At 50.8% G+C, this 19,969-nt stretch overlaps 1 protein-coding gene across 1 annotated transcript in view; it reads right to left on the minus strand.

Annotated features, from left to right (window-relative positions):
• Window positions 1-390: 390 nt before the first annotated feature.
• Window positions 391-19,969, minus strand: part of CNNM1 (cyclin and CBS domain divalent metal cation transport mediator 1) — a 48,280-nt gene continuing 28,701 nt past the window's right edge. The window contains exons 4-11 of the mRNA XM_012723462.1: window positions 18,976-19,158; window positions 18,554-18,601; window positions 16,026-16,088; window positions 8,910-9,073; window positions 3,854-4,037; window positions 3,593-3,742; window positions 2,896-2,997; window positions 391-1,984 (exon numbers count right to left, since the gene is read on the minus strand). Coding sequence (XP_012578916.1) covers window positions 1,905-1,984; window positions 2,896-2,997; window positions 3,593-3,742; window positions 3,854-4,037; window positions 8,910-9,073; window positions 16,026-16,088; window positions 18,554-18,601; window positions 18,976-19,158 — 974 coding nt within the window. The 3' untranslated portion in view covers window positions 391-1,904. The remainder of the gene's footprint in view (window positions 1,985-2,895; window positions 2,998-3,592; window positions 3,743-3,853; window positions 4,038-8,909; window positions 9,074-16,025; window positions 16,089-18,553; window positions 18,602-18,975; window positions 19,159-19,969) is intronic.

Raw genomic sequence — 19,969 nt, forward strand, 5'->3', positions numbered from 1 at the left:
GTTATCTACTAGAAGTCATGCACTGCTGAACCTCAGGCAGAGCCAGGCAAGGAGTGTAAAGTTGAAAATAATCTACGGCTGGAAAAGGTGGCTCCAGCTGGAATGTCTGCTTTGGAATGTTGTGCCCCTCCTGTCTGCCACACCCACTCCGGCTAGCTGGGGGCAGAGGATGAAGTTACCTAGGCTACACAATCCCACCTTGGGCATGTCACGAACTTCTGAGAATTCCCACTGCTTGGTGGGTACCAGTTTTCCCCACAGTTTGATGGACACTTAAGACCACTGGTAATTAAAATTCTATCTTCAACTGCTCAATATTCATCTCACTCTGCATTGTAGAAACTTTGGGCTGAAAGATGCACTAGTTAAAATAGTGGCTTTTTTGTTTTTTTTTTAAAAAAATTTGTGGGTCTGAGACCTTTGAGAATAGTATGAAAGCTTTAGCCCTCTGGAAAACACACATACGGACACATAGACTAGATTCTGACAGTGTTAGGGGTTTCATGGACCCTCAAGCCCAATAAATGGACCCTCTGGGGTGATGGACCCCAAGTTATGAGCCCTGAGTTAAAGGTTCCTGCGGGTAAGCATTTGCTTTCAGGTGCAAATAACCCAGAGGAATTATTAATCTCCCTCCCAAGTGATTATTGGCTGGTTGGGGTGTGGGAGCCTGGGAGTAATGGTTTTGAAGGAAAGGGAAGGAAACCTGGATGGTGCAGCCCCGGGGAAAGTTTGGGGATGGTTTGGAGATACAGCAGGCAGCACTGGATCGCTGATGGAGGGGATGGAAAGGGAGGTGAATGTCCGAAAGACAACCCACACTTTCACATCTTCTCAAAGGCTGGGCGCAAGGTTCCTGATCTGAACGGGACTCTAAAGTAGGTGGGTGCATCTCTTCTGCCACCGGGTGGTCATTTTTGGAATTGCATCTGCCCCACCAGGCGAAACAGTGTTCTGAAAACTCCTTGGAATAAACTACACTTGGCTGACCTGCTGGGGCAGAGTGAGAAGGGCAGGGCAGGGGAATGGGAGAGAAAGAAGAGAGATATGTCAGTCTTCTGGACGTGCATACCGAAGTCCATGCGAGCTTGCATCCTCCTTGGCTGACCTGGGCACTCTTTGGTTTGTCATGGCTTAAACTTGCTTTAACAGCTTAGAATATTTCCATGTAAGTTTTTTCTTCTTTGTTTGTGTTGCTTTGCACTTAAAACCTGAAAGTTCCATCTTTGGCTCCCAACTGGGTCTCTCTGCTCCTTGCTTCTCCTCTTCCAGAGCAGACTGATTGATTGTTGATTGGGAGTCAAAACGTGTCCCTGGGAAAAACAGTGACTTGAGGTTTCATCTTCCATTCTTTCCATTCCAGCTAAGACACTTCCCAGACTGCTGGAACCCTTATCTAACAGGAAACCAGTCACTGATGGCTTTCTGTACTATAACGTCACATGCCAGTGCGGCTGGCTCGCTCTGCCCTAAAGTTCTGGAGGAATTCGTGGTGTATCTCCTGAGCTAAGCTTCACGCCTACTCCGGCCTCCTTGGTGCCTGGCTGTTGGTGCAACCTGAGCTCAGCTAAGCATGAACTGTGGCATCAGTGTGGAACAAGATGGGCACTAGGTCCCAGAGCGGCATTGTTAGCTTGGAGTCATTTCTCCTCCAGTCCCAGACTGTCCTGTGGACAAGACCCTTTCTAGCATGGAGGTTCCTCCTTCCCATAATGGCCATGGCAAGGCTCTGAGTCAAACTGGAGGCAATGAGGGGAAATCTGCCCGTCTGACAGCTAGGGGTGAAGATGTGGTAAGGAAGGCAGAGTGCTCTGTCACCTGTGGGAGGCCTTGGGGGGAAGCAGGTGATGGGAGGGTGGGTCCTCCCCCAAAGCTCTGGATCTCACACAGCCAACTAACACTGGTCATGTGATCAGAGGCGTTAAGTTGGAGTTCTCCTCAGAGGCTTTCTCTCCATCGGGTGACCTCTTCCTTTTTCGACCACCTGAAACACAGTTTATAAGGATTGATTTACAAGACTGACAGACAGCATGTCCCCTCGCTGCTGGTCCACGAGCTCTTTGAAAGAGGAGGAGCCAGCAGACAAAGCCCCGGACAGACTAGAAGGAAGCCATTCGCTGCTGGAATCGGTGTATTTACATCGGAAGGATTAGGGTACACCTTCTTCCCGAGAGGTCATCTCCACCACAGCCCCCGGCTAGTGCCAGGGAGTGAGCTTTCCTGGAGAGGACCTGGTAAAGGCCATGACTGTGTCATGCCCGCCCTGCCCCCTGGCGGCCTCACCCAAGTGACTACCCACGGCCTTTGCTGTCGGGAGCCGGGGAGCTGTTCCCAGAACGGCCACATGCCAGCTGTGCACCGAGCAGGTGGGGGCAATTCCATAATTGTCCTCCAGGATGGAAGGGCACTCTGTTCCCAGGTCTTGTTTTTAGAGACCATGAGTATTTTTAACTGTGTTTTCTCTGTCACTGACTTCCTTCCATGGAGGATACTGCTTTCCTTTCTTAGCGTCTCCTGGACATAAATTCTTTCTTTAAAGGACCAGATGGTAAATGTTACAGATTTTGCAGGCCACAGAATCCCTGCTGCAGCGGCTCAGCTCTGCCATTGTGGTCACGGATAACAAATGATGCAGCCGATCTTGTTTCCAGGAAGGGGGTGGGGAAGGGGGTGGCTTGTGGGCTTGGTTGGCGGATTCCTGTCCTAGAAGGCTCCCCGAGGCTGACCCCGAAACTACTGAGGATGTGGGACAAGCCCCAGTGCCAGTACGGGTTCCCACGGGTATCTTATTAGTCCCTCAAAGAGCTAGTGGTTCTTCCTCCGGGGTGGGACCTGAACACGCTTTCTGTCCTAACCAGCTGGTGGGTTGCTTTTGTCTGGTAAACAGCTACTCACTCAAGGTTCTCAGCAGCTTCTTGCCCACGGTTTCCTCAAAGTCGCTACTGCAGGGACTGGTCTCTGTGTCCAGGTTGATGTGACAACATTCACTGTCTGAGGCTGAGAGACAGGAAAGAAGAAAGGACTTAACTTGAACACCCAGGGGTCAAGGTAGGGTGGTTCTAGTTGATGCTCCTCAGCAGGTGAAAGTCCCCAGCAGGTGGGAGAGCAGCAGTAGGTACAAGGGCGGCTGCCCCAGCTTCTGCGGCTCTAAGAGTCAACAAGGGTCAAGTTAGTGCCACAAATGGACAGACAGGACAGGAGCAGGAATCCAACAAGTTAAGCACTGGCAGGAGTGAAGAGAACAAGATGTCCTCCACTGAGTTTCTGCCAGGAAAGAAGCACACTTGAAGGCAAGTGGGAACGTCTCCGCACCGTGCTTGCACAGACTCTGCAAACTCACAGGGCTCCTGACACTGCCCGGCATACTGTCGCCCTGGGAAGACCAATTTCAGATGTGCCTGACTCATGGAGGCTACTCGGGGAGTGTCAGTGTCTTTCCCTGTTGTGTAAGGAGGTGGGAAGAGTCACAAGGGACTGGGGTGCTAGGGCCCCACTCCGGGCTCCCCCTGGGCTATCACAGTGCCCCATGGAGATGACCTTCCTTGCTCTTCTGGAGAATCCCCTCCCCCACCCCTCAGGGAACAGCCCCCACCTGCTCTCGTGGGCACAGTGGTGGGAGACAGCGAGAGCTGCTGCGTGTCCTGCTCCTCGAAGTCCGTCATCTCCTCCTGGGTGAAGGCCATCTCCTCCATCCGCAGGTACACGACCTCGCCAGGGCTTCTCAGTCCGTCTGAGCGGCTGCCTGGGGAGGACAGTGAGTGCGCTACCTTTCTGCTTTGGAGAAGACCCAGAGGTTGCCCTGGGCAGGGCTGAGGAAGCAGGGCTGCCTTCACGGGGAGGCGGCCTGACTTACACGGCAGGCTGTTCCTGTTGCTCAGGAGGGCAATGACAGGGTCGTCCTTGGGGGTCTGGGGTGTGCCCCGGATTGTGGGGGGCTTGGTGGAGTCTCCGTCAGTGAAGGCCTCCATGTCAGGGGACTGGGGTGAGCTGTCCATGTGGCAAGCAGTGAGTGCATTCTGGTACTGTTGCCGCGTGATCTGGAAGAGACAGAGGGGGCAGAAGCTTGGGGGAGCTGGGTGGAGCCCAACCCGGAGTGGCCAGACTTCCCAAGCTCAGAAGCAGGATGCAGTGGGGATCCCTGGCCTCAAGAGTCCAGGACCCATAACTGAGGGCCTGACCTGAGCTATACTAGCCTGGCAGTTGGGGAGCAAAGAGGGCCCTTGGCTGGTTTGACACCAACATTCCTAAGATCATTGGCTCTGGACTCTCAGGGTTTACCGGGAGGAGCCAACCCTTCTCCTGGAACCCAGGAAGGACGGAGGGCACCTTCAGTTAGTCTACAGGGTCCTCTCCCTGTGGGGTCAGTCAGCGGGGACGCTGTGACAGAGCAGGCTGACACTCTGGAAGCTGACAGCCTGAGCGCCTCACAGTCAGGCTGGACATCCCTGATGTGGGGGTCACGCTCCTGTGTGTCCCCACACGAGCCGTCAGCTGTCTCCTCTGGCCACGAGTCACACTAGAAGTGACGGGGCCCAGGTATCAAACTTCCCGGGAAGGGAAGGCGCCTGGAGAGTTAGACTCAGCCAGACTCGTCAGTCATTCCGGCAGGAAGGTTTCTCCATCACCTGTTCTTGGGGGTAAGTCACAGACTGGTGCTTCAAAACCTTGCTTCAGATGAAAACAGGCTCTTTTTTTATGCCCTTCAGCAAGGGAATGTGACATCTGAATCACTGATGTGTGATGGCAAGACTAGGTCTTGGGAAAGCAAAGCCTTGATTCAGGAAATAACACAGAAGAGAAAGCAGAGGGAGAGAGGACGTTCTGGATAGGGACAATGGGAAAAGGAAGCCAAAGAAGAGATACTGAGTCAAGCGAGAGGAGGGAGGGAAAAGAGGCCCTTTCAGGGTTGACTCTGAAATGGATTTCTGGGCTCAGGGCCCCGTCAGTGGCCACTGGCTGTGAGCCCCAGGCTAAAAGTCTCTCTGGAGTATTGCCAAGTGCTCTATTTTATCCAACTCATTTATTTTTGGAAAGTTCGCCCGGGGTTGTACCTGCAGGGAGCTTTGCCACGCTCTTTTGTTCTGAAGAAGCTGTGGTCTGCCCTTCCTGCAGCTGGAACCGCGGCTGGGAGCGCCAGCCCTGTCTGCGCAGGGTTGTGAAGGATGAGCTGGGACTAAGATTCTGCTCTGGCCACAGTGGGAGCCACCACACTCCGTCTCCTAAGGACCTGAGTCCCCCGTTACCGTCACCTGAGGCATTCACAGATGTTAGCTAACCACCTTGTCAGTGACCTTCATGAGGAGATTCAGGCAGTTCCAGCCCCGGTGAGACTTGAGTGGGAAGAAGGAAGGCACAGTGTGAGTGGGGGTGTGGGTTGGGGGAGGGGTGCCAAGCCAGGCCAGGATTGGGGGCAACACTGGCTGAGGGCCTGGCCTGCGGTGGGTGCTGTGTACAAGGTGTGGACAAGGCGGTGTGTGCTCGGTCATTACTGTCTCTGCGTGTCTCTCAGCCCTGCTTTCACATTGCTACCTTCTAAAAATTATTTTAAAAAATTACAATAAACTACTGTTATGTCAATGTGTTGACGTAAAGGAATTGGTGACAAGGTACCCATCTGGAAGTGACTTCAGAGGAGCAAGCTGGCCCAGCTGCTGGATTACAGTCAAGCCTCACTTGTGTGGATTCCCTTCTCTGCTCAACAACACAAGGGACCTTCTTCCTACCTTGCACAGTACATACCAGAAAAATGCAGCAGAAATGGAATGTGAGTCAGGTAGGCAATTGAAAACCCTCTAGTGGTCATATTTTAAAAACATAAAAACAAGTGAAATGAATTTTAACAATCAAGTTCATTTCAGCCAACACAGCCCAGATGATTCCACTTGAACCTGCTATCAACCATTAAAAATTATTAATGAGGAATTTTATATTTCTTTTTGTGCTGTGAAATCCAATAGGCGGCTTGCATTTACACTGCACCAATTTGGACAAAGCCACATGTCATGTGCTTAACATGTGGCTAGTGGCTACTGTATTGATAGAGCAGATCTACAGATGAACCTAAACTCGCCCCCCAGTTTTGATAATTCGGCCTTGGCAGTGTTCCACAGTCCCCACTGCTCACCAGCACACAGCCTCCAGTCCTGCTCATGCGTCTTTGCTTCCCACACCCTGCTGATCAGGGTGTCCCTTCACCACACTGCCTTAACTTTACTCTTACTCTTTCCTAATTCTTAAAGCTCCAGTACATGCTCTAGCCAGTATAATTTTAAGCCGGTGCTTAAAATGAATCCATACAATATTGTAATCAATTAGATACTGCCCTGAACTGGTCACTATCATTTAACTAAAGCTCTTCACGAGGCAGAGGACACATGAGGGATGTCTTCAGTGTAGCTCCTGGTGCCTAAAACCATTGCTAATGCTCAGCACACACTTATCGATTGGCTCAGGGCAGACAGTCATTTCTTAGCGACAGCTTGCATTCAGATGGTCTTTCTTCTCTTACACTTTGGCCAGGTAAGAACTCATGCATCTTCTGAATTACAGAGGAAAACGAGGTCTGATTATCTTGAAAATGACCAGAGGTAAGGGGACTCTTTTGCACATTTTGTCTTTGTATTGGATATGTCCAAAGATAACCTTTCTGCCACTGTGATGTCTCTTCTCATTTTAAGATGTTTATCCCCAAAACACAAACCTGCATTTTTGGGATTTCACCTACTATTGGACATGGTTATGCAACCCAGACTATCAGACTTCCAGCAGGTACTCTTAATTTAATAATGATATCTATAAAGTACATTTCAAAAAGCATTCATAAGGATTATGTGACACTTCATAACGTATTAACTACTATTAGTCATGGTTTTACTATCTCTCACAGATAATCATTAAACACACTATTTTACCTAATTGTGTAATGTCTCGAAGTCATGTTACTTCTGGACTTAAATAGTTCTGGAACTTTAGTCTTTTGGACATGAAAAACCCTTGCAAAATTTTCCTGCAGCCACTCATAGGTGTTTCCGCCATGAAAACACCCCCATTACACAATCTTCTCTTTAGTTTCATCCAAAACTTTCTTCATGTTAAAAGGGGTTTGGGGACAGGTGGGGAAGGTGAATAAAAGAGCAGCCCTTGACAAGATGGCTTAACAGTCTTTCCAGTCAAAGAGGGAATTTTCATCTTTGGTCTAAGGCACCATCTTTACTTATATTAAAAAAGAAAGAAAGAAAAAGAAAGAACCAAAATCAAATCACTATTAAAACAGGAATTCGAACCTATAAAGTATCCTTCTATAGAACTACTCATTACAGTGAAAGTTCTTCAGACACTAGAGTCACAAAATTAAAGAAGTTTTTGAATAACAAATGGGTTCCTGCCTTCCCCATAACTTCTACTGTGACACTCAGTCTTCTCGATTTCATAATCTCTGGGTGAACAAGAGGACCATGTTCTGTTCTGTCCCAGTTACATCAAGGTCCTCTGGCCTGAGCAAAGGGACATCACTTGGGACCTGCCCTCAGATTTCAGGGTTCTCCATGGAACAAAATGTCTCTCCTCTGTGCCTTGCTTTCATAGAATGTTCCCTTTCCCTGTGTTCTAGGATCATCTGTAAGTTTTAAGAAAGTCCTGACAGTGCATCACCAGGTATTCCTCTTAACACATTTCTCCTTGGGGAGTTGCCAAACCCATCTCCTGAAAATGTGCTCCAACTTTTGCATTTATGGTTCCGAAAATTCTGGGCTCCCTACACTTGTTCATTAAACATGATCCTCAAAAGCTTGTTCATGTTTAGTTCCTCAAGTCACTTGCCCAGGCTGCTTCAGTTCTGATTTCCCACAACTCTCCCTAAAGCCGGGGGACTTTCGGGGTTGGCCTCTGGAGACAGAGACTCAACCTGGGAACTTGGCTTTGCCACGTATTAGCCATGTGAGCTCAAGTCTCAACTTCTTTATCCATAAATGGGAGTCACAGCTGTGACCCACAGAGGGTGGCTGTGAGGCTAAGCTGCCGGCTCAGACTGAAGAGGGAAGCACATTGCACAAAGCACCCCTCAAACAGGTACCTGCCCAGCGACCCCCCAGGCACCCTTTGGAGAACGCTCCATGGTGACATTTGTCAGCTGATGTCAGTTTTAGCTCAGGGTGTCTAAGTTTTGGAAGAGAGAGAGAGAGAGCCAGCCCAGATAATTAGGGCGTGTGTTCTGGACGAAGGAAAACCCTGCTCCATCTTCTGGATTTCAAGGTCATTGGTCACCCTGTCTGCAGTTGCCATAGGTCACCAGGTACACTACACTTGGCTAAGTGGAGGTCTCCCCTGACCTCAGGCTCGAGTACATAAGGTTTGTGCAATGCTAGCAAAGACGGGATAAATAAAAACTAGAGCAAACCAAACACGTTGTCAAATGAAAACAAAGGACACCTTAAAAGCTCTCTGTGTGAGGCTGGGCTCAGTGAGGAGGATGAAGAAGAAGCTCTTTAGTGACAGGTGAAGGGCTTGGCTGTCTCTCTTCAAACAGCTCGGTCATGTCCAGGGAATACAGCGGCATGACAAATGCTTCTCAACCAGCGCACTGGCTGAATGGCTTCAGGCTTTACCCCTTAAGGTGTGCAAATATACTACCATCGGCAGAGTCCGGTAGGGTTTCTTCTACACCTTTGCAATTCTACCTTGGGAACAAAGAACAAGTCCACCTGGTGCCAATGGTAGAGACTCCAAAGGACACGGTTCTTCTCGGCCACGTGGCTCAGGCCAGCTAACTCCCTATGGCTTTGTGGTTTAGCTTCCCCCCTTGAGAAGCCAGACTCAGAGCAGGACAAGCAGTGGACAGTGGCACAGTGCGCGCATCAGCGGCTCCCAGTCGGGGTCCCCCGCCCAGCACACGGTAGGGCCCTTCCTGTTACCTTCACAAATTGCACGTCGCTGAGGATGTGCACCGAGTAGTCAGGCGTGTAGAGGTTGTTGCTGCTGCTGCACAGCTGGGTGTTGCTCCCCCCAAAGTCACTGCGCTCCCGGTTCGGGGACTCTGAGCGGTTCAAGCCGCTGCAGCGAGAAGGGGACCGGTTTACTGCAAGTGGTGAGGGGAGGGAGAAGGAGTCAGAGAGGGTGGGGAGAGAGGAGGAGAGAAGAGGCTGTTTACTGAGGACCCTTGGAGGGACAGGCTTCTACCCCCCCCCAAGGGCCAGTCCAGTGCTCCCGGCTGAGGTTGGGGTGCTCATGCTGGAGACTGGAATGGGGGTCCCTCTTGCACAGGTTCCTGCTCCTTGGCCTCCCTGCCAGCGAGAGCTGGGCAGAGTGGCCCATGGCCTCTGGGTCCTGCTCTTGGGCTAAGAGCAGGCGATGAGCGTGGACTGTGAGCCTGGCTTGCGGCCCAGGTCCTCCATGAATGGAATTTTACATAAAACTCTACTCACACACCTTTTGGAAAGGCCAAGTCCTTAGGTTTGCCTGCACAAACTCTGTCACAGCCCAGACAACCAGTCTCACTGTGACGAGGCCCGTGAGTGGGAATAACTCAGGCCTGCCCCAAGGTCAGTGGGCCAGACAAGAATATCAAAGAACCTCACAAACCCCATGGAGAAATACTGAATCTTGCTAACAGACTGTAAAAGTCGGTTCCAATTTTGTTCTTGACCAGAACCTGGAAGACCAGTCAGTCTGACTCCCTAGTTTTGTGCAGGAAACAGGGTTGTGGGGAGAACCAGGCTCTGGCCTGAAGCTGCCTCTCCCAGGGCTGGTGGGGGTGGGGGGAGGAATTCCTGAGATTGGAAATGGGGTTCAGAAGGAGAAACACAGGCTCTGCATGGGCACATTTCTTTGGCCCTGTGAAGCCCTCACTCCACAGAGAGGGGCAGGACTGGGTCAAAGAGGGTGTTCAAGAGAGAGGGTCTGCTCCTGCATAGGCCTAGGGGTACCTGGCACAACCTGTTGGTTTCTGTCAAAGACCTGCCAAATGCCCAGGCAGGTTCTTTTTACATCTTCAAGAAACACTTCTTGAGAAAGTTAAGACCGACATTTGGCTTCAAGAAGGGCGAGGTGGACAAGCCGCCCCAGGATGGACAGAAGAGAGGTTCTGCAGGTGACCCGAGACAGCAGAGCTCTTCCCAGCTGACACGGCTCTGTATGTCCTGCCAAAGAAGGGGCCAGGTTTGGGTGGGGTGTGGGAGTGGGTGTGGGAGTGGGTGTTAGCCTTTCATAACACAGGTCTAGTTCAGAGGCTTGAATGAAAAGTCCAATTCTTCAGAGGTTGCACTTTGTTCTTGCAGGCAGAACCTTGGGAATTCAGTTCTGTGTCTTGAGATAATGCTGCCATCAGTCAAAAGATTTGATTAGCACCTGTTTGGAATGCACCATTAATCTGTTTAGCTGCCAGGCTGTGTGTCCTTACCTGGCACTACTAGTGCTGGGAAGATTAAAATATCGGTAATTACAGGCTTCCTCACTGGAACCATCCTCACCCTCATCATCAGTCTTGATAGGTTTACAGAGCCCAAGACCCCTCTTCAGGTTTCCCCTTGTCTGTAAGTGCTCAGAGGTGGGCTGTTACTGAGACAAAGTCTGGGAGTCACCTCACTCCTGCTACCTCAGGCCCACGTCAGTTCCTCTTAGCTCCACACTAGACACAGGAGGCCCGTCTGCCGCCAGCTTGTCACCATGCAAGGCCCCGGCACCATCTCCCTTGCCCAGACCACAGTCTTATTCCTCACTGAGAATTTTATAACCTGCTTTCACCTCGGCTGCCAGAAGCACATTTTAAAACTACTTATTGACTCGGCATAAAATCTATAGGCCTTGCTGGGACCTGAAGCCCCCCTACGGCCTGACCCCTGCTTCCCTGCTTAGTTTCCTCCAAGGGGCTTTTAACCCTCCTTTGTGGCTTCTCTGAAGTGTGTCTGCAGCTGGAAAACCTTGGCCTGGTGGGCCTTGACCTCAGTTTGGAACAAGGGGAGCGTGAGCAGAGCCTATGTCTTCAGTTACCCTGGGAAATAAGCTCCTTGACCATCCTCCTCTGGCCTGGCTGAACCTGTGCTCCACACACCCCCAAGACATGCTGCCCCACGTGCGAGACTTCATGTCATCATCCATGATGGTTTGGGAAGGGGACAGGAACGAGCCGACCCCATTAAGCCACTCCTGCACCCAATTAACTTCCCACTACCTGTTGGCTGGGGAACAGCGGGACCTCCCTGTCCCCTAAAAGCTCTCACCCCTGCTCGTGTCCAGTGCACACCTGACACTCTGCTGTCACTCCCAGGGACCCTAATATCAAGCACAAGCAACATCACTGCTGTGCTAAGAGTAGAAACATGGCTTTTTTTTTTTTTAAGTGAAAACCATGTTATTGAAGGTTTAGCCGTAGGTTTAGCTATAAATCCCCAAAGATTCCCAACACCAAGAGGTACAACTGTCTTATAAGGTTTGAGTCTATAAAGCGATTTTTTGAAGGAAAAGGCACCCCCATTTCATGACAAAGAAAGCCCCTGCTCATGCGGGTGTTCGTAAGACCAGTGCTCCCGAGACCTGTGTCCACCAGTCCCCAGCCTGACATTCCTCTAGAGGTAGGGCGCTGATGACTCGGCATTTTGGTAATTGTGCACACACCCGCCGAGGTTTCTGGGCAGGGGAACTGGAAATGCTTTTAATAAAAAAAGGAGAAGAAATCAGTAACAGACGAGTGTCCCTGCAGCATGGCAAACTAGTTCAAGTTGTAGAATTCCCCTTGGCATTTCCTAAGAGCGTTGAGGCACAGCTTGGGGGAGCGAAGCAAGGAGGAAAATGCTACAGTGCAAAGAGGTGCAAGAAGAGACAGACCCTCAGTGTGTGCAAAATCGACCTCATGCGACATTCTGTGGGGGCGGAGTGGGGAATGGGATCAAAAACGGGGTGGGGGGGAAGGGAGGGAAATGCACGAGACTATGGTGGTGGCACAGGGGTGATTTGGTGATGGGAAACCCGCGGGGATTACAATCGAGATGGAAAAAAAAATGTGCAAAATGATGTAAAAATAAACTTTGTAATAAAAAAAAAAATCGACCTCATGGCACGAAAGCGCTGACGAGGTGGCCCATGTCCACTCTTGCTCACGTCACGCCCTCATGCTGGCCCTGGGGAGAGCGGGTGGCGGGGTGCAGGGTTTCTGCTCTAGACCCCCTGCTGGGGCCAAGTGGGGCCCTGTGCCGGCTGTCTCATTGAGGTCAGCCTGCAAGAGCTGCCTGTGCTACAGGGCAAGTTGGGGTTCCTGAGGGTGGATGTAAAGACACCGGCACAGATCAGGGGTGGGGTGAGAGTGGGGTGGACGAGGATTTTATACTGCTACAGGGGCTGGCGGAATTCCTCTCACTCTGCGCTGAGGCAGGAGCTCTGGGGCTCTGGCTTGACTGGTGACCCCCATGCCCCAGATAAAGACTCACAGATGATAAAATGCCCACTCTCCTTTTCAGTCTGGGGACTTAGGGCAATGCTGGTTCGGTGGCCTTCCATACTTTTTTTGAAGCATCAGTGAGGGACAAGGGGAAAGCCCACTTTGGCACGGCCACCACGCCAAGGCCATCTGTGTCCTTAGACTGGATGGGGAGCTTGATTACACAGGCTTAAGAAAGTACAAGCTAGGGTGATTAAAATTCATCTTTCTGGGTGAACATTCAACATCAGACAAATGCCACAAGCTCGTCGTCAAAGCTACAATGTGAACCCTGCAAATCAGCCCAAGCTAGGAGCCCAGATGAACGTGCTCACGTCACATGGGGCTTTAATGGTTCCCAAATGTGGACTACACCAGCACCAACCCGAAGGAATATTTCCACTTGCCACGCTTCACAAAGTGAAAGGATTATTTTTAGGGTCTCCCGTATATTCTGGGAGAAAACACCATCCTCCTCCATCTCAAAGCACATTACAGATGGGCAACTGGGTCTTGAAAAAGAAGTCTGACTCTTGTCTCTGCTTTTTGAACTCAGAAAGAAAGTCATGGGGAAGGCGAGATCACCCTTCGGAGAAGGAAGAGGGAGGAATCTGGAGAGAGACAGCGTTCATGGCAGTGACTGTCCTTTCTCTTGTGGGTCATCACAAGCTTCACTCCTAAATGAAAGTAGCTGCGAAGCTAGCTGGTTGCCCGACACTCTGGAGGTAACCCACAAATCTTCCTGCTCTTCTTATTTCAAACTACGGTCCAAATAGAAGGAAACTCCTGATAAACGGTGGTGCAGTATTTGGTGTGGGGACAATGAGCTTCAACCCCTGTGAGCACAGTCTCAACAGCGCAGCTGCTTTCAAAGTGCAAACCAGGGCCCCCCTGGCGGTGCAAGGGGTTAAGTCTCAGCACTGTCACACAACTGCTGGCCACCACAGCTCAAGTTCAATCCCCGGCCAGGGAGCTGACCCACATGGTGTGGCAGATCTCTCCTCGCCCACTGCTTCCCTCAGCAGTGTATTTCAGTCAGTCTGCCTGTTCTGCTCCTCACTCTGTCTCTGGTGAACCCCCTCATGCCCCCATACCTCTGGCCTGTACCCCAGTTCTTGTATCATAAATAAATAAAAGTAAATCGTAAAAAGCACAACACAACACAATGCTAAGCACTCACAGCCCTCTAGGGGGCACAAAGTGCCTATGTTCAGAGGCCAGCAAAGCCCAGGTAACAGAGCAGGACCTGGGAGAGCTGAGTCTCCTCCTCTTTCCTCTGCTCTTTATACCTGTGACAGGGACCAACATGTTAGATTTTTAGCGCCTGCTTCCTTGCCTTTGGTTCCCCCAAAATAATCCATGGCCGTCTCCCACAGGGTAAGCGAATGGTCAGGCTTTTTAGCCACTGGCCTCTGTGGCTATCACCTGAGGCTTTGATCTCGTTAATGTGAAAGGTGGTGGGTGTGGGGCACGTGTGCTGACTATGGACACCTGAGCGTGGTGTATGCACCTGGTGAGCGTGCACACCTGTGCGTGGGAGGGAGGGGCTGTAAGGGCGGCGCTACCCAGAGCCGGTCACGGCGGAAGGCCTGGAGAGGAAGCCCAGAGCAGAGCGTGCATAGAGTCATGAGAGGCCCCAGCTGCTGCCGCCCAGCTGGTTTGTTTCCCCTGCGTACGATTACAAAATCTGTGTGTTGGGGTGAGGGGGGCCAAGGGCTTCAAGGTTCTCTTTTAAGCCGCCAGGACCTCCTCTGGTGGTGGTGGGGTATAAATAAATGGACCGAGCTCTTTTTAACATTAAAGACTTTCTTAATTTCTAACATTTTATCTTTTTCCCTGGGTAAACTGCGGATAAGATAGACTACATGTTGATTAAATTTTCTGGATCATAACTACGGGGCCAGAGGCTTATTTTCCACAAAAATGCTACAACTGAGACTTCCTCTGCTGATGATGGAGGAGAATACAAAGTCAAAGTGGAAATACCACACAGAGGCCCCGGGGGTGTGACCAATGTCCAGGAAGGGTTGGCTACCCATAAAACACCAGACGAAGAGGCGGGAGGAGGGAGCTGGGAAGTTTTCTCTTGCTGGTCCTATCCTCTTCCACCTTGCAGAGGTGAACCGTGAGTGCAAGTGGACAGACCTTGCTCTCGCTTCCTGAGGGCTCACCTCTTTCCTGTTGGGTAAAACACCCACATGGAAAATGGGTGGGGGAAGATCAAGCAACCCCAGCCAGTGATGGGCTGGAAGTCTCGCACCTCCTGGCGGAGGGGGGCGGGCTGCATAACAGGCATGAGTCACCCTAATCTCTGTCTGCCACTGGGTTGCCACCAAGTTTCCCAGACATACAGGTGAGCTAGAGTGAATCTCCCTTTCCCTGAGACGCTACAAATAACTAAGTTGCTGGTTAAATAAAAAGGAAAATACAGCCCACCTTTGATCCTTTGGCTTGAAAGACTTGCCTCTCCACTGTCACGACAGCCTGCGTCCACCAAGACTCCCTGCAGTGAGGGACTTGAAGGCATAGGACAGGGCCACTTGTAGCCAGCAGGCGTTGGCCAGTGGCTGGTGAGGACACCAGACTCGCCTCTCACCTGGACCACAGCCCTACACGCATCAGGAACACATGAACTCCCACAAAGCAAGAGAAATTTCATTTCTTGGTGGAAAATCACCAAGTGAGGGGAGGTTTTGGTGAAATTTGAGAAAGTAGTTAATTTTGCACAGGCAAACATGGGAGCCAGATGGCTTTTTGGTGGAAAAATGCGATTTGGAAGAAAGCAGAATCAACAAAAAGCTTGGTTTCATGAAATAGCCTTTCTGAATGTTGAAAGTCCTAAATATGGGCCATGGAATGTAACTGGATGCCTGATGGCTGCGGAAATGAGGGGGCCCTCAGCAGCATTGCCCAAGCACTGTGATAAGGGAGACGGCTAAAGGGAGTGGGAACTGGGTAACGTTCTACTTTAAGGACGTATTTCCTTGAACAAATGATGTCTTGGTTTTCTCTGTGATCTAAGAGACCCACACCTGGAGGTGAAAACAGTACAAACAGTTCACTGATGGCTCAGACGGACCGTCGTATTCTACTCAAAGCTTGAGTCACTGGATAGGATCTACTTTACTTGACAAAAAAGAGAACCTGAAATGTCTATGTAATTAACAATGTTAAAGTCAACAAAGAGTTGTTCTGAAATTTTTACATCCGCCATCCTTTATATAAGAAGAGCCAGGGAGAATATGGTCACCTTGTAGTAGCATTACTGGAAGACATTATTAGGCAGAGACTGTGTAGGGCAGGTGGGCAGGTATAAACTAGGGCATTCTGTTCCTACTTCCTGTTTTTCCCTGGCTACACACTGCAGTCCACCATTTTCTAGACACATGCTGATGAAGAACTTGCACTACCAGTCACTCACCATTTTTCCATGTACTCACCATTTCTCCATCTCCGGGAGCTAAATTCCCTCCAGAACCCATAAATGCCTGTGCATGCCTAGGTCAGGGGAGTGGCTGCTGGGAAAGACTAGTTGTCATGGGGGACAGTGACAGACACCACAGTCCTCTTGCAAACCCCAGTGGATCAACGGAGACCCGAGATGCCCATGCATGTTTACCTGGGGAGCCTGCCAGAGAGTCCCCTCTGCTGAAGGCGAAGGTGCGAGACACAGAGACGGGCACTAAAGAGTGAAGGGCCAAGGATTTGTGAGTTGCAAAGAAAAAGATAAACAGAAGGAAAGAGACAAAGAGCAAAGTGGGTCAGACAACCTGTTTCCAGATCTTCATATCACATTTCTCTGCAAAAGAGAATCTTGTCTCTGAAAGCACAGAAATTGCATTCTCTTAAAAGCCATGCACCAGAGAGAGGGTCATCTATGTAGACAATGCTGGAGGTCTTCTGTGCATAATTTTAGAGGAAATCAGAGCTGCCAATGCAAGGCGCAGGCAGTGTCCTGGGGGGAGCCTGGCGCTGCCGCCCTTCCACGCTCCCAGCTGCTGTGGTCACCTGCAGGAGGCGCCCACAGGCTCTTGCTGGGGAAGTCCCTGAGGAAGGTGCATCCTGCCTGGGCCTTCTAGGAGCTCTCTCTCGGAGGACGCAATGCTGGGGAGGAGCCTGCATTGCTACAGGCTTGGAAGACAGGCTGGGCACTGGCAGCGATCCCAGTGCAAGTCAATGTGATGAACTAACTCAAGTCACTCTCAGCAGCACAGCACTACAGAACACCTCTCTTCCTCGGCTCCTTCATGCTGTCCTTCTGTTACAGGGTGGTCCCCAGGAGAAGGGGAGGTCCCAGGTTCCCTGCTCCACCCAAAGGAGGGTGGAGCTGAGCCTTGTGGCTCAGTGGCAAGCTCTCCCTAGACCTATAGGTGAGGTTTTGGCAGTGGAAGGTGCCTGGAGGCCAGGCTCTGGTTAGTAGCACCCTCAGGACATCCATGGGCTGTGGTGGCTTTACAGTGACTTGAGGCCTTTGCAGTGATTTTACACGGGTGAGCACTTAGGGGAACAATGGGAACTGGATAATGAGACTTCCTTCTCCTTCTGAAGATTGCAAAAGATGTTCAGAAATATAGAGAGGGAAAGGCTTGAAGGTGTCCTTCTAGTTAACCAGTTTTGAAGGAGGGGCCAGTGTTGAAAGATTTCTCCTATTTCACTGATAAAACGAGAGGATTTGCTGGCAAGAACTATAGACAGGAGAAAGCAAAGGAGAAAATCAGTTAATGTCACCCTACTACTTAATCTGGACTAGGTGGGCTGGGAGCTTTATGTAGTTTTTGTCCGCAGAGTTCCCACAGCTTTTTGTCTTATGGACCACTGAGGACATGACCCGCGCTTCTAGATAGCTTTTAGAATTTCAGGAGTCACTCCACCTTGAGTAGCCCTAAAGCGATGGCTACAGAAGGTCTCCTTTGAGAACCAGGGCTTACCTGCTTCAGTCACCCAGCCCTCGCCCACCCTGGGATCTTATGCGGAGAACTGCCCCTCACCAGCCTTGGTGTTTGCTGGCTTATGTGAGTACAATCACACACCGGGGCTTTTCAGCTCAGGGTCCATCGCCCCTTGCATGTGGGCTGTGCCTCAGCTACATTCAGCCCTCTGCTGCGCCAGGCTGTTAAATTACACTGCAAGTTGCCCCAGTTTCCCCATGCAGAGACTGTCTTCAAGGATAGACCTGAAAGCTGTGTTTCATTGTGCTGGGTGGGTTAGTCAGGATACAGAATGCATCTAGGGATGTCATCAACTTCTCGGTGATTTTGTGCAAGTTATTTCTTTAGTTTCCCTGTGTTGAAACCTTTCATGTGCTACCCGGGATGACGACAGCAAGCGCTGGGACCCTCTGATGAACCCCAGTATAAAGCACTATATAAAATATGATTTAGGATGAGCTAAAACACCATATTTGGCATTCAGATGGCCTCTGTAAAAACTAACAGGTGAAAGCAGTGTGAAAACCAGACCATTGACTCAAACAGAAAGCTAGAGAAATAATACTTTCTAGGTCACACTTTCATCACAAAATATTGCATGCTCTCTAAACACGAGTGTGTGCAGGAGACAATGAGGAAGCTGGAGCGCGGGAGGGGCAGTGCCAAGCAGCCAGCAGCCCTGTGGCAGCCCACCAGCAGCATGCAAGGCCAGCTGGCATCACCTCTCCACCAGCTGAGATGTGGTCAGCAAGGAGAGAGAAGCAGGTAGGCAACATATTGCACCAGCCGGCGACTTAATCCCTAAGAGCTTGCAATCAAATCCCACCAACCCCACAGACACGAGAATAGCCTGTTTAGATTTTCAAGACCACTGGTGACTTATTACAGTAGAGAAGTAAGGGCTGAACTTCCACAAAGCACACAAATCCCCTGCCTGCTTTCCCCGGCAGGGGACATTTTATCAAGCCCCCCAGCCCCCAACCCCCATTCATCACTTACACATGAACAGAGAGGCAGCAGAATGCATTCCAGACACACTGAAACTAAGCCCCTGGGTCTGTGGGTAGCTGGCAAGAAAGAGCGTTCCTGGCAGAGTTACAAAGAGGCTGCCAGCACGTGTTAGCCCCAGCCCACAAAGCCCGTCTGGCTCCCCTGAGTGGACCGAGGCAGGGCGCGGTGGGGAGGTGCGGACGTGCGGACGGGGCTGAGAAATACATACGAAAGACAGAGGATCCAGTCAGGCTTCCGACCTTGCGCACGTCGGTATCTGAGGACAGAAGGAGGCAGTGTGCTTCAGAAGCGATTCAGAGAACGAGCCTGCTTCCCTCCTTCCACACACCCCTGCTCTGATCCTGAGAACAACACACAATCAAGTGGAAGTGTGGAAAGGGAAATAAACTTGTCTTTTCATGCTGAAAAATCCACCCCTAAGGCTTGGTGATGTTCGTCGACCCGCACTTCCACAAACATTGTGCCCACGGAATGATCCATAGACCCATTTGACAGAAAAGGAAACAAAAGTTTAAACGGCTGGTGGAGGGTCTACATCAACAGCCAAGACCTGGCCTCAGATGCTTCTTCCTCCAAAGTCCCCCGAGTGCAGTCAGCTTGGGAAGCGGAATACCTTGGGAAGCGGAATACCTGAGCAGGCAGCCGCCATGATGGCTGGGACGCCGTAGTAGGTGAAGGCTCCATTCTCAAAGCGAAGGCCTTCCTTGCCCACCTCCACCTCCACTCTACCCTGGAGAGAGAAGGGGGGACTGAGGGTGTGCAGAGCGCCTCCCGTCCTGCTCTGGGACTCAGCCCCCAGCGCGTTCCCTGGGTCTTTACCACAGGGTGAGGGTCTGGGGGCGGGGGTGGCCTATTCTGCCCAGACTTGTGTTTCAGAGATAGCACCCCCAATGTCAGCTTCAAGGGCCCTCGTAGCTGATTAATTGCTGAGTCCATGAAGCAGCCTTCAGTCACCAATAACCAAGCTCACTCGCACATTTCATGACCCTCCACACCTGGGGGCCAGCTACCAGCCTGCCCAGGGCCCTTAACTGCCCCTCTGGTTTAGCCAGAGGTTGGACTTAATATATCTGGCTGAGTTAAGGCCTGACTGTGCAGTTTGTTTAATTCACTACAGCGATAGCGACAGCCAGGCCCTGTGTTCAGTGGGCCTTATGCCTGGGGCACACACTGCTCTTGCTGGGGCCATGTTAGGGTGAAGGCTAAATAACCTGGTCAAGGTCAGTTAGAAATGGGCAATATTGACATTTTAAAGCCAGGTATGATTCCTGAACATCCACTCACCATTATATTTTCTTTCTTCCCAGTTTTATTTGAAAACTGCTACTTATGTTTACTATGCTGTATGCACAATGTAACAGGCCCTTCTCTACCTCTAACAGTGAAAAATGTGATTGTATTTTTGGAGAACAGAGGTCATTTTACCCAGATTATTTGGGAGAGCAGAGGTCACTAGTGTCAAGGGAGACCGGTGGTACTAACACAGGAAGGCTACCTCCTAGGTCATGTGAGCTTAATTAACATTTTAAGATGTTCACTGTGTGTAGGTTCCTACGACTGTGTTGAGAAGGGACAGGGAAGAGTGACCGAGCTAATGGGTAAGGGTGGGGGTGGGGGTGGAGGT

Source organism: Condylura cristata, unplaced genomic scaffold, assembly GCF_000260355.1.
Source record: "Condylura cristata isolate star-nosed mole 26May11 unplaced genomic scaffold, ConCri1.0 scaffold00011, whole genome shotgun sequence".
NCBI lineage: Eukaryota > Metazoa > Chordata > Mammalia > Eulipotyphla > Talpidae > Condylura > Condylura cristata.